At 37.2% G+C, this 14,989-nt stretch overlaps 1 protein-coding gene across 2 annotated transcripts in view; it reads left to right on the top strand.

The window, feature by feature from the left end:
• MFF (mitochondrial fission factor) overlaps nucleotides 1-14,989 on the top strand; it is a gene marked incomplete at its 5' end in the record, with an annotated part of 29,842 nt that overhangs the window by 6,723 nt on the left and 8,130 nt on the right. The window contains 3 exons of one of the 2 annotated variants that reach the window (XM_080690134.1): nucleotides 2,411-2,499; nucleotides 5,014-5,088; nucleotides 11,304-11,462. In XM_080690134.1, the coding sequence (XP_080546260.1) occupies nucleotides 2,411-2,499; nucleotides 5,014-5,088; nucleotides 11,304-11,462 (323 nt within the window). The remainder of the gene's footprint in view (nucleotides 1-2,410; nucleotides 2,500-5,013; nucleotides 5,089-11,303; nucleotides 11,463-14,989) is intronic. The other variant, XM_080690135.1, reaches the window with a different exon arrangement.

The raw sequence follows: 14,989 nt of genomic DNA, 5'->3' as shown, positions 1-14,989 counted from the left end.
TATTCTTTACTTTGAGACAGGGTCTCACTAAGTTGCAGAGGGCCTAAGTAGGTGAGGCTGTCCTCGAACCATGATCCTCCAGTCTCAGCCTCCTGAATGCCGGGATTACAAGTGTGCGCCACCATGCCCAGTTTATGATCTTTAAAAGAGAACCAAACCCGTGTATCCAAGAAATGCTAACAGTCAGAGATGATCTGGAAGGAGCACAATCAGTCGACCTGTATGAACTTAACCTTGACTTTGGAAGAGAAGAGCAAAGGTAATGGATGTAAAAGTAAAGGAACGTACACTTAGCTCCCGATTATGCAAGCTTCTTACAGAAGCTGCCAGGAGGCCACGTTCAACGGCAGCTTCGCACAGATTGTACAGCCAGAGCTTCAGGACTGGACGAGGAGAAACAGTGCCCAGCTAGAGCCTGCAGCCCTGGCAGCTGGAGGGTAGCACAGAACCTGTGGATGTCTAATGAAAGCTCTAGACCAGAGATGCCACTCTTAGAAAGCAAGCAGTGGCTGTCAGTGCCTTCTGATGGCCCATTCACCTGGCATGCCTGACAGTGTGGAGGATGGAGAGCCAGACCATTGGGCCAAAGGGTGGCGAGTCCCTCAGCTGAGCAGCACGGCCTCAAGCCAATGCAGACGGTCCTCGGGAATTTGCTGAATTCTCTTGCTATCGCTGGCCACTTAAGAACCTGATGGATAGTTGTCTGATCACAATTGGTGGTTTGCTTAGCTCCCTTTTCTTCCCCTCATTTGTGGAAAGAAGAGCTGGATTGCAACGAGCAGAGCAGTGTAGAGAGAGGAGAAAAGAATAGCTTCTATGATTTCCTGTTGTACACATTCACCATGGAAGGTTCCCTGACGCGCCCTCCGGTTGTTGTGCAGCTGTTTTGTGCCCCCCGTGTCACAGGCCTGGCCTCTCCATTGTGACACACTGTTCATGCTTTCTTAAAGGAGAAGTGTGCTTATCACAGATCTAGAGAACTAGTAAACAAAAGCCTGAAGGGCATTTACTTGAGTTTAGGAATTATCAAATGTAACTTTAGAGGAGAATTATCTGCATATGTGCAGCGTATGCATATAGAGCACACTATAACTAGATCAGAACAGCCTATGACCCAGCTTCTAGTAAGTTGTCTGGAACCAAGAAACTATCAATACAAGATGGTTATGATTGACATTTTACAGTTCTGAATTGAAACAGGTCTACCACCCTTGAACTAAATGTTAAGGGGTGAACTAAATATTTAAAAGATCATTCTGTTTCTTTCCAACTCAGGCAGTGTCTAAATTCTGTGTTAAATATTTGACTTGGTCATTTTAGAAAGCATAGCGAATATGTGCATTTAATGTCTTAAGTCTCTTCCCCCTCGGGTGACAGTATTATCAAGGTTAATGTCTGCTAAGATGTGTGTTAAATCAGATTTCAGGTGGTGAAGATAGCAGTAGGCTTAGGATGGATCCTCTAGCTTCTCAGGCTTTGTGAAGGTCATAGGCGCAGTTGTCCTGCTAAATCTTAGCTCTCACCACTGAGCCTCAGGAATGGCTGTAATTAATGGACAGTTCATTTTGATCTCCTGCTGTATGAAGCGCTATTCTAATTAAGGGAGAGCAGCCACATCTCTGCAGTAGACAAGTATCAGTTGGATTCCCAGTACTGCTTACTGTGCATGAACAAAATAACTATTATTGAGGCATTATATAGCATAATGTAGTTGTCTAAAAGTAATTTCAGTTTTTGGATAAACTTAAAATGTTTTGCAGTAGGCTCCAAATTGCTCTGTTTTCTGAAGTGTTTTTTTTTTGTTTGTTTGTTTGTGTTTTTTTTTTTACTGGTCTTCCCTCAGTTTCTCCCAGCACCCATTGCTGGAGGATTTTTTTGTCTCATATACTGTAGAGTTTGGCCTGCAGTGGTATGACTGCACTAACCACTAAGCAGCACAGTTTTTTCTTATCACTATTCCCTAAATAATGTGGTATGACAGTTACTTAGGTAGCATGTATGTTGTGTTGCATCAGGTATTATAAGTAATCTAGAGGTGCCTTAGGTGTGAGCAGAGGTTCATAGTACTGTTCACTTGTGTAAATACTCAAGCATTTACTGGAACCACTCTGTTACAGATGGTGAGAGACAACTGTAATTAAACCAAGTAAGATTAGTACTTACTTAAAAAGACACCACACTCTTATCTAAAACTAAATGGACATTCCCAGGTTTATCTGCTGTATATTAAGTAGGTTTTCTTTTTTAGCAAGTCTATCTTTAATACACATGTCTGATAGCCATTCTTGCTTGCTTTCCTTGGACCCTTGTAATTTTTGTGAGTAACTTTGGACTAAGGTTCTTTTGATGCAAAGCACCACTAGGCTACTGGGAATATTCTCTCTTCCTCCCTTTCTTTGTGCCTTAACAGATCCGTGCAGTTGGCAGGCTGAAAAGAGAGCGCTCTATGAGTGAAAATGCTGTTCGCCAGAATGGACAGCTGGTCAGAAACGACTCCATGTGAGTAGGACCACTAAGTCTCATGTCTTCTTTTTAAGCTTGCTCAGAATACTGTATATGCACGTCATCTTCTAAATAATTACTGTCCATAGTTTTTAAAATATCAATTTTGCACTTTTGCAGTACTTTTTATAGTCCTAAACTCTGTCCGTTTTGTTAGTCGTGAGGCTTTTAGTAACATATTACTCTATATATGTCTAATGCTCTTCTATAAGTGTGGTTTGCTTACTTGGGTAATGTATAAAATATTCCTGAAAATTGACAACTATAAATGCTTAGTTATATGAGGCCTTCAAAAGTATCAGCTAGCATATAAATTGAAAAATAAAAGAAAAACAGAATAGAATGACTTTATTTTCAAGTTAATGTCTTGAGGTGTGAGCCAGCCATTTTCAGATGTAATGAGCTGTAGTACACAGTGTAGCCAGGCAAGAGGAATTGTGCTTATTTTTCAGGAATATTTTTCAGCTTTCTGCTGACTGATCCTTGAATTATTAGGTCTCTTTCACTTTCAGAAATACATGGATGATGTGTAAAGGGTTGTTTGTTTAAACTCTTCTTTCTTACTTGGTTATATTGTCACACGCTGATCTTAACGCTGCCGTAAGATGTTTCATATCGGGCAAGTACTTTTTATTTTATTAAAAGCAATTCATTTTGCCGGGCGTGGTGGCACACGCTTGTAATCCTCGCGCTTGGGAGGCGGAGACAGGAGGATCGCACAGGTTTGAAGCCAGCCTCGCTAGCTTAAGAGACCCTATTTCCAAATAAATATTTAAAAAAAAAAAAATAGGATTTCCATCCCCAGTGCCACCAAAAAAAAAAAAAAAAAAGTAATTCATTTTACAAATAAATTTTTCCTTGGAAACTGGTAAGAATTTTAAACTTAAGCCATTGGCAATGGTGCCTTTTTAAATAGCTTATTTAGATTATTTATATAAAATGGTATTCATCTTTGTTAGTTTTTTATGTTTCCATAAACTCATCAGGAACTATGTGTAAGAAGCATCCTGTTACCTTCTCTGAGAATTATGAAGGAACCGGGAGATGACGCAGCTCTCCTGAGAGCTTGCAAGTCCATAGGAACATTTCATTTCATATACAGAATACCTAGAGCACATGCAATTGTTTCTATTATGCCATCTTGTAGTTCAGACCTGACTAATTAGGGGTGCAGAAGAGGCTTCTCTGGGGTAGGGCTTTGATATTTAGGACAGAAGGAGGAGTGTTTTCCATTTGTCTTTTTCTTTGCTTTGAAAGAAGTCTTATGAACAAGTTCCCTGGAAAGTCCAGTCACTCAGTGAGATTGCAGCTGCAGTGTATTTGTTTGCTTGCTTTCTTGAAATTTTATTCTCTAGTGTTTGTTAGGTGCAAAGGAGAACTATGATTACTCTGATATCTTGAAGAGTCTTGAAGTGTCTCCTAGTTTTTGTTATTCTGCAGGTTATAAAAGAGTTTAAGTTAAAATGAATACATTTCTCCTTTAGGGAAGACTTATCTGAAAGATTCCACCGTTGTTAATATGAATGTTTTTATAATTAATTGTGTGTTTTTCCTGCTGATATCTGGTTGACAGATGTCATGTCAATATGCCCATGAAATCTATTTTTTCCAAATCTTTTTAAATGTATCACAGCAAATAATGAAAAGTCTATATAGTTTATGTCTAAAGTAGAATAAACATATAGCTAAAGGCTCTATTTTCTAATATTTTTAAGGCAGCAAAGGTTTTCAGTAAACTTTTCAACTATGTAAAGATCGGATTTATTATTTAGGTCCTCAAGTATGTTGCAAGTTCCTCAAAAGTTTAATAGTGCTAACAAACACTTGATTTCCCTTTTTGCTTTAAATTGCCTTAATGGCATTTTGTAATATTTAAAATGTTTAATAAAAATTTTATGTTTTGAAATTGCATTTTTAATAGTGTAACATGAATCTTTATCTGTTTTCACAATGAAATGTTAACATTATTTAACCATACTTTTTGTTTTGGTTGTCATATATTTTACCGTGTTACTGTAAGATACATAACTATCTTTATGTTAGTATTGAAACCTTGCCCTTCCATTTATGATTGAATTCATCCTTAGGAATCTACATTTTATTAACTACAGAAAGTTTTTTGTAATGAGCGTATTAAATATTCAATGTTGGTAACTGTGGTAAGAAAGAAACTTATTAGTATAGCATAGCTATAGTTGACCTCTCTACTAAACTAATTATAAAACTCTCACTGCCTTTACCTGCTCTTTAGATGTTTCTTTTAGTAATGTTTCTCATAATGATTATGCATCATTATGCATGAGCCTCTGCCTGCCTCCACTTTATTTTGCTCCTTGGCTGTAAGAGTAGAAGTGCAAATAGATAAAGCAGAGGCATTGGCCTTTGCTTTCTAGATGACTTTGAAGAGGCAATAGGATTGATATTGTCACCTGTTGACAGAAGAATCATAACTAATTTTGTGTTTGTGTTATGAAAGCTGAAAATGTAAAAGAAACATAATTACTATTTAAGGTGGCACAGATCAGATTCTGCCCCAAGAAATAAAATTTCAAGGTTCCAGGCATCGATTTCTGCACCGGAATACACGTAAGATTTTATCTGCTCTGCCTTTCACAAGTAGGAGTTGCTCTAATTTTGTAGGCTTATGCTAATACTAATCTGTTTCGCTAGGTATTTGGCATATAATACCCTAATTCTCTTGTTCTGTTTAGTACTTTCAGGATTTCTCAAACTGTTACCATACATTTTATTCAGAAAATAAAAGACGAACTAATGAGGTTTTATAGGGTTTTGTGTATTGGTGAAAGGGAAATGGAAAATTTGACACATAAGAACCAAGCACCTTTTCCATTTTCTTCATCTTGCTTTGGTTGCCCTATTTGTTTTCACAGTCATTTTTTAAAATATCTGTGACTGTCTTTTCTTGTTTTATTTATTTTTTTATTTGCTACACCCCAAGCTATACCCCCAGCCCTATTTATTTATTTATTTCTATTTTTTATTTTATTTATTTATTTATTTATTTTTTTTTTTGCCGTACTGGGGATGGAACCCAGGGGCATTCAATCTCCAAGCTACATCCCCTGCCCTATTTTTTATTCTTTATTTTTGAAACAGGGTCTCGCTAAATTGCAGAGGGCCTCACTAAGTAGCTGAGGCTGTCCGCGAACTGTGATCCTCCCGTTCACAAGCATGCGCTACCACGCCAGGCCTTTTGTTTTGTTTCGACCTAGAAGGAAAATGGAGTCTTCAGAGTCACTTGTTACTGCAGTAGTTCTTTCTGTGTTGTTTCTTTTTAGTTCCATAGAATAAAAATTATGTTTGAATTTTTTTCATATCATTAAACCCACTTTTCTTGTGTTACAAATTAAAGACTGAAAATAACTAAATACCCTCTAATGAGAGTGAACTTTTTTTGTGTATGTGTGGTACTGGGGATGGAACACAGGGGCCTTCTACCTCTGGGCTACACTCCCAGACCTATTTTATATTTTATTTGGAAACAGGTTCTCTTAAGCCAGCTGAGGCTAGCTTCGAACCTGTGCGATCCTCCTGTCTCAGCCTCCCAAGTGCAGGGATTACAAGCGTGCATCGCCACACCCGGCCGAGGGCGAACATTTTAGCGTGTATATAAAAATTTAACAGAAAATATCTTTCCTAAGCAACCACTAACAGCCAGTGGTTTTTTTCCTTATCCTGGTTTATCACTGTGCTTCTAGGACCCAGTAGATTAGAATGGCAATAAACTAGTTTTTATCTCTATTTCAAATTTGAAGAAACTAATACAGAGTTTTCAATGGAAATTTTTTTCTCCTTTTTTACATGTTTCACCAAAGAGGTTGCCTTTCACAGTTTGAGAAATATTATTGCTGTGAAAATCCGTAAAGAAAGAGATACTTAACTTTGAACTTACCTCTTACTACTGACATACCTATGCCAAGTAGATTTAAATATAAACTTCGGCCCTTACATTGGCTAGCATCATTGACTTTAGCGTCATCTAAGCATGAGGTAGAGCCTCTACTAATGAGATAAGGCACTGACATCAGTGTGTTCTTCAAATCTGATACTTTTGGAAAAAGGTAAAGTTGAGATTTTGTTGTTTTATAATATTTTAGGATTATTTTGTCATTAAAGTGCATTTTTACAAATTACTAATACCGTGATACTTTTCTCCACTTCCCTTGCGTTATGCTTGCTTGTTTATTTTCCGTAGTAGTTAACTAGTCAAACAATAAAAAATAAAACAACCAAAAAAAATTGCTAAACCTTTAGATACATGAACGGACAGAGAAGAAACAACTCCAAAATCACTACATATCCCTCCAAGATTGATACCAAGAGAGGGGCGTTTTTCTCTTTTGCTCTTTATTTATAAAAAGACCAAGTAAAGCTTTTAAAAGGAAGAATTAATTGCTTCTAATTATTAAGGTAGTTTTGGTCATCTTATCGTATAATTATTTAGTTTCTCTGTCGATGGAAATAAATGCTAATAATCAGGGGCATTTAAGCTGTACATGAACTGTCAAAAGTAGTTCTTAGTTTTAAAATATACTTCCTATTCTGTCTGTTTTTGCTGTTTCTGGCGGGTTGCTATGTAAATGAATAAAAAGCTAGCTGTGTGCGGTGGCACACGCTTGTAATCCCAGTACTTGGGAGGCTGAAACAGGAGGATGGCAGGTTTGTGGCCAGCCTCAGAAACTTAGTGAGTTCTTCTGTAACTTAATGAAACCCTGTTTCAAAATAAAGAATAAAATCAAGCTGGGGGTACAGCTCGGAGGTTTAATGCCCCTCGGTTCAATCTCCATTAACACACACACACACACACACACACACACACACACACACAGCTGGAATTCTAACTAATCTCATATAAAGGATTTTTTGTTTTTATTACCATATACCAATTTCATATGATCTTAGCATCTTAGATTTAAGTTTTAAAATTTATTTTTATTACTTGATTGATGCTGTACCAAAATTAATTATTGATTGTAATGAGTACCTATAGATTCTTTTAGAATCTAATCTAATTTTGTCCTAAGAATTCTTTGCTATTTATCAAAAATTAATTTATGCTTGACTATTCATTTATGTATAATTTATATATAGTATATGTATAATTTATGTACCTATATATTATACATCATAATATAATATATATTCATATGTAACGTATGCACATAAACACACATTGCCTCTGTGTGGACAAAAAAATACTTGTATTTTTAAAGTTTTAAGTGCACAATTTCTTATTTCTTTTCTTCTTTATTTTTTTTTTTCGGTACTGGGGATGGAACCCAAGGGCATTCTACCTTTTATTCTTTTTTGTTTTTGTTTTTAGTACTGGAGTTCCTGGAAACCTTTCTACCTCCGGGCTACACTCCCAGACCCATTTTATATTTTTATTTGGAAACAGGGTCTCTTAAGCCAGCACGGCTGGCTTCGAACCTGTGCGATCCTCCTGTCTCTGCCTCCCAAGCGCGGGGATCACAAGTGTGCACCACCACGCCTGGCTTTATTCTTTATTTTGAAACAGGGTCTCACTGAGTTGCAAAGGGCCTCACTAAGAGCTGAGGCTGTCTGTGAACCGCCAACCTCCTGTCTCAGCCTCCCAAATGCTGGGATTACAAGCGTGTGCCACCACGCCCGGCCACAATTTTTTATTTCTGTGTCTGGCAAAATGTGTTTTTTCAGAGGAAATAACCTTTATTCCTTTCAATTTTTAATGGGCAAGAATACATCAAACTCTTCATAGATTAAAACTTAACTCATTGACATTGTTACCTTAAGGTTATAATTCTAAAATACTATCATAGCCCTTAATATATTAGTATGTGTCTAGTTTATTTAATACAGAATGGTTCACAAAGTATTAAGACCCCAAAATTTAAAGACAAAATACTAGTCTTCTAAAACTTAAAAACTTAGCCAGGTACCCTGGCAGCTCTGTGACTAAGATTATAAAATGGGTTATGTTGACATAAAATTGGCTGTTTTTAAATCCTGCCTCTGGTGACTGTGTGTGTGTGTGTGTGTGTGTGTGTGTGTGTGTGTGTGTGTGTGTATACTGGGGATTTAATCAAGGGGCATTCTACTTCAGAGCTATACTTAAGCCCTATATTTTTATTTCTTTTTTGGAGCATTGTAGATGAAATGTATTTTTCATCGTAATGGAGGCAGACATGCACACATTACTCATTTAGCCCTTCTCCAGTCCCACCCCATGCCCTCCCCTTCTCTTCTCCTCACATTTGGCTTACTGATTGACTTTGATGTGTTGTGAATGTACATCATGTACATTATGGAATTTCCCACGTCCCCTCTGTCTCCGAGTTAGGTCGCCTTATTTGCTCATCTATAGTTTCTCCTCCCTCCTTGACCCATTGTCTCCCTAGCTTCCACATATGATGGAAACCATCCAATCGCTTATTTTTGTGACTGACTAATCTCACTTTTTTTTTAAGTTTTTTATTTTGAAACAGTATTTCACTAAGTACACTAAGTAGCTGAGGCTGGCCATGAACTTTTTTTTTTTTTTTTTTTTTTTTTTTTTTGCAGTACTGGGGATGGAACTCAGGGGCATTCTACCTCCAAGCGACACTGCCAGCCCTATTTTTTATTCTTTATTTTGAAACAGGGTCTCACTGAGTTGCAAAGGGCCTCACTAAGTAGCTGAGGCTGGCTTCAAACCTGCTCAGTCCTCCTGTCTCAGCCTCCCAAATGCTGGGATTGCAAGTGTGCGCCACTACACCTGGCTCTGGCCATGAATTTATGAACCTCCTGTCTCAGCCTCCTGAGTTCTGGAATCACAAGTATGTGCCACCATGCTCAGTTTTTAAGAATGAACTCAGTGTTTCTCACAGACGGTAGGAACTTCAGGTTTTCATTGTGCTACCGAAAAAGAATCCAAGACTAGCACATAGACTTTATATCCAAGGTTGTGTGTGTGTGTGTGTGTGTGTGTGTGTGTGTGTGTGTGTGTGTGTGTGTGTGTTGCACTGGGGCTTGAACCTACCTCAGAGCTATACCCCCAACCCTATTTTTTTAAATTGAAACAGGGTCTCATTAAGTTGCTAAAGACCTCACTAAGTTGCTGAGGCTGGCCTTAAACCTGAAGTCTCAATCTTCCAAGTACTGTGATCACAGGCTTGCGCCAAGCTTGGACAGATAGGGTATTTTTGTTTTTCCACTTTTTGGTGCAGTACTAGGATGGAACCCAGGGACATTATACCCCAGCCCTTATTCTTTATTTTGAAACAAGGTCTCACTAAATTGCAGAGGGCATCATTAAATAGCTGAGGCTGTCTGCAAACCAGGATCCTCCTGTCTCAACCTCCCAAATGCTAGAATTACCAGCATGTGCCACCATACCCAGCTCTATGAGTCATTTCTTATGAGACTACCTCTAAAAATTTGATTTTATCTTGACACAATTAGGTCTAATTCCTATGGTGACTCAGCCTTGATAGATTAATTACTGAAAATGCCAAGATTTACCTTAGAGTTTTTCCTTGTAAGTTATCTTTGGAAAATGTATTTTTCATATGTTGACTGTACACCACTCTTTAGATCATTAAGATACTGAAAGTTATTCACAAAATTATGGAGAATATCTTGTTTTTTAATTGCCTGAGACTCTGAGAGCAGTATTAGCTGCCAATAACTACCCTTTCAAAAATTACCCCACTTATTTTGTGGTTTCTAGCCAATACATGTTAAGTTAGAAAAATATTACACAGTCAAAATAAAAGATTTTTCTTTTTTTAGCTCACCCTCTGCTCTGCTTTTATTCTTCTGAACGTAATTCTCAAGGAGTAAGTTTAGCTTGAGTGTGTTGCGCTGGCCGTGCGAGCTGAACCTCATTCCGTGTCCTGGTCCACTTTATTGTAACAACCCAAGTGCCAGGTCCTTCCAGTTAAATGCCTCACAGAACAAATTGGGCTCCAGTTTAACAGCAAGGATCTTAAGAGATTAGGGAGAACTGTGGGAGTTGCTTCATTCAGGTGTGGTCAGCAGTCAGGAAGCTTAGTGGTGGGACCAAAAGAAAATTGTGCATCTCAGCTCACATGAGAGAATGATTTTGCTCACTGAGAAGCTCCATAGTGGTCATTAGCCGTCTCGATCATTTTAGAAGCATTGCCTTTTCCGCTCTATTCCCAGAATTAGGAATAGTTTTATGTTTTAGCCATTTAGCTGGAGAACACATGCCGTAATATAATTGCACAATTAAAATGCTTTTTCTTGTTTTCTGAGGCTTTAATTCATGTTTAAATTAATGTCATTTACTTACACACTTAACTTGCATCATTATCTTTGTGAAGTTTTTGAAATGGCATTTTTATAGGATTATTTTTATTCTTGTGTTTAGATTTGGACACCTATTATATACCAGAATTCTCTATCCCACTCTTCTGATTGTTCATAAGTTTGCAGTGTTTATTCTTAAGAGATTTGTTGTACTAAATTGGAATATATAGGGCGCCAAATAAAGAGTGCTGCTTTTCCAAAGCTCGGGTTTGGATACATGTGTTGCTATAGCGCTCCTCCCTCTCAAAGTTGTGTTTCATATTGTCTTTGTTTATTTTGATGTTCAGAATTACAAAGTTACAAGTGCGACATTGTAACTGTTCTTTGAAACCAATTTTAAAAAATGTTCATTGACTTTTTAGTTTGTTTTCTTGGGGGAAAGTGAAGGGTGGGAAAAGGGGGCAAGAAAACTAAGATTAAGAACTGCCCAACTACAGTTTCACAATCTGACTTGAGTTGTTTCTCTTCGTTTGCTGTGCCTATGTGAACAGTGTGACGCCATCGCCACCGCAGGCTCGGCTCTGCCCTCCCCATGTGTCACCTGAAGACGGAGCTAGTCTTTCCTCTGCTCGTGGCATCTTGTCGCTTATCCAGTCTTCTACTCGTAGGGCTTACCAGCAGATCTTGGATGTGCTGGATGAAAACCGCAGGTGATTGGCCATCAGTGACTCTCCTCAGCTTTGTGCACACGTTTTGGCTCTTTATTGGTGGACTGTGGTGTCTTCCTTTTATGTTTGCACTTTCTAGTCTCTTTCTAAGATGCAATGATTTGATATGGCTTGCTTTGCTTTCTTTTAATTTGAAATTATTGTCCAAAATTCACATTTCTCAAGATTACATTAGCTTTCCTTCTCTTAGAATACGTAGTTCCTGTTCCCAGGAAGCGTAGTGGTGTTTTTTTCAGAGGCTTTGCTGGCCTATTCTAAGAACTTGATTCCATCTGGGGATATGCTGGAGGGGGCTGTTGGATTGAGGCATACTATGTTTTTTTATAGTAAGTCTTTTAGTTAATCATGTATGCAACTAATAGGCTTGAATTAGTAAAGCAAGTCTGAGAAGATGTTGTAGCTGCCAGTATATTTTTTCCTTTCCTCTTAACTATGAATTTCTAGTCTTATACTAAATCTCAAGTGCTATTTTGATAATAGTAACTTTTCAATATTGATAATTTATCTCATTTTTGAACATCTTCAAGTAAAATCATTAAGAGTATACTACAATTTGTTTATACAAATCATTTTTTCACTGTCATTTCTGATACTTCTTATGCTTGCCTCCTTACTAAATAATGCTTTAAAAATGAAATTGGGGAGTGTTTTTGACATAGTATGGGAAAGGTACAGTTTCATGTCATCTATGAACATTTATTTACTCGGTAGCTGAAAACTGGTGAATTTTTATTAGATAGTTAATTTTTTCCATCTTGAAGAATTCCCTATAAATAAGGTTTAACTTTCTTGTAAGTCTTATTTTTACCTTAGGGACCAATGTGTCTTCAACTTTCTCTGAACAACCTTTTTTCTTATGGATGCTTTGAACTCACACAGGTGTCTCACCTTAGCACTTGAGCACTTGTGCACACTGCTTGTTTTTGTTGAATCCAGAGCCTTTCTGAGTCTTCCCAGGGTTAATCCAGGGTTACACATTTGGGCCCAAGGACTTGAAGTGCTAAGCTCTAAAAAGAGCTTTGTAGAGAACGCACATGGTATGGAGGGAGGATTATGTGGGGACTGGGCTTTTATCTGTATGTGTGTGTACATAGTTTGTGTTTGGCTTCCCCAAAAGGTTTAGAGTCCCTTTTATGTTCTTTGAAGCATCAGAGACTATTTTGAAATAATTGGATGTTGTAAGAAGCTACAAAATCCCATTGGAAAAAAAATGAGGTTTAGGGGTCAGTTATATTCATTCTTGATTGTGCTCCACTAAATAGCATAATAATGGCCTTGAACAAGTTGTTATCTTCTCTGGGCCTCCTTTCCTCCATCTCGTAAAAAGAGTGGGGCCAGGATAATGATACCTAGCTTTTGATTCTAATCAGTAGTCTTCACTCCCACCTTTATTTTAGATCAGGGCTAATGGCTTCAAATTCTTAATGTGGTAGGAGATCCATCAAAAGTTATAAAGTTATTCAAATACCTGGACTTAAGAACTAATATCTGCAAAAAAACTGTTTTCATCTGTCTCCTTTAAGCAGACCTGTCCTCTATCAGATAATTCTTTTTTAACTTTTTCATTACAATAGGTCCTTAGGAGACACCAGATTATTAGGTGAAATTATATCATATCAAACTCCAGTAGAGATACTGGGATGAGAAAATATTCCCTAATTCAGTATAGATTAAATAATAACCAGATGATAAAATCCCGGTACGTTACGATCATTTGTCCCACTTCCCACCAGCACATACGTGCAAAGAAAATGATATTAAATTTCCAAAAATATGAACTTTTTTTCTCCATGATGGAAAAAGATTGCCTAAGTTCAAACATAAAAATTAGAAATCTTACTAATGTAAACCTTACTTTGTATTCTTTTACTTTGAAAAACTAAACTAAGTGAAATTTTGTTTTACTTTTTCACAATATAATGTATTAAAACTTTAAAATTCCTTTTCTGGGAAGAAATTATCTTAGTTCCTAAATACGATTTTTAAAATTGGAAAAGTGGTTGTGGATATTAATAATACTTTGTTCCTGAATATATTCCTTTAGTAGTTACCTGGGAGCCCAGGTTAGGTTCTTATCAGTCTTATTGATGGTTTTATCACTGGAAGGGTTTTTAAAGTTGCATTCAAATCTATTATGGTCTAAGTGTTGACCAGAAGTTTAATAAGTACCAAATCAGTTTTTGTTTCTTCTATAAGAAGTATCCAGATGACTTTTGAGGTGAAAGAAATAGGAATGTGAACTTTGGATAATGTTCTTGCATGATCGTGAAATAACCCTGCTCATGAGTTACAAGTGCTCCTGTGTTCCTGCTTTGGGCATCGTTTCTTCTTCCTGTCTTATTACTCTTAGCTGTCACACTGCTGCAGTGCTTAATCTGTGGTCGTATGCCATCATCACACTGAGTGGAGTTCACTTAAAATAGAACTGTTTGGTTTTTTTTTCCAGAAAGAAAAGAAAACAGCTTTTTTTCTCATTTATTATCATAAAATAGTGCAGATTCACAGTTCAGCGTGAGAACTATGTTTAGTTCACACATCAAGGAACACTCATTGGAGGTTCATGTGCTGTTTTTCTTTTTTTATAAGAACTTAGATGATTTAAATCAAGTTCAACACAGAAATCAAGTTAGATCCTAGGTACATGCTAGGAAATTTTCTTTACACAAGTTTGCCATAGTGCCTATGGTAAGCAACCGGGTGTGCTGTCTGCTCAGCTGACACAGTTTCTAACATGCTGGGCAGGAATCGCCTATCTCTTCCTGCATTGGAGAGAACTATATATCTCATTAACTTTGTGTGTGTGTGTGGTGGGAATAGAACCCAGGGGCCGTCTACCTCTGGGCTACACTCCCAGACGTATTTTATATTTTATTTGGAAACAGAGTCTCACTATGTTGCTGAGAGCCTCACTAAGTAGCTGAGGCTGGTTTTGAACCTGTGCAGTCCTTCTGTCCCAGCCTCCCAAGTGCTGGGATTACAAGTGTGCACCACCACGCCCGGCTAAATATTAGCATTTTAAAAAAGAAAGTCTGTGTGTGAGAACATTATTTAGATACTGATGGATGAGTTGTGGTGCCTGTTGTTTTTATAATTTCTCTTCTTAGCAGATCATACTAGCTTTGAATAGAATAAGAAACCAATCTGTGAATAATTTATATTTTTGACAAATACCCCCATAAATATAATTTGGAGGGAGGCCTAGATTTGTAGTTAATAGTTGATTTTGGTATTTGTTATTTGTAATTTTTTATTAAAAGTGTATATTTCTAGTCCCCCAGTTAAATTTTCTACTGTAACAGCTTATATTTTTGTACAAAGAAGCACATAATCTGTTAATTCAGAACATATATATTCAACCCATCAATATGCAAGTTAATGCTAGAACTTAGTAGCTTTGGATTTCTTTCTCACCATTTTAATTACAAAACAGACTATTGAAAGATTTTTTATATGTTAAATCATACTGTGGTAGCAAGAGGTACTTGAATGAAGTTTCAAACACCTTCTAA

The sequence above is a fragment of the Muscardinus avellanarius genome (genome assembly GCF_963383645.1).
Source record: "Muscardinus avellanarius genome assembly, chromosome: 2".
NCBI lineage: Eukaryota > Metazoa > Chordata > Mammalia > Rodentia > Gliridae > Muscardinus > Muscardinus avellanarius.
This window is presented reverse-complemented; position numbering and strand designations above follow the sequence as displayed.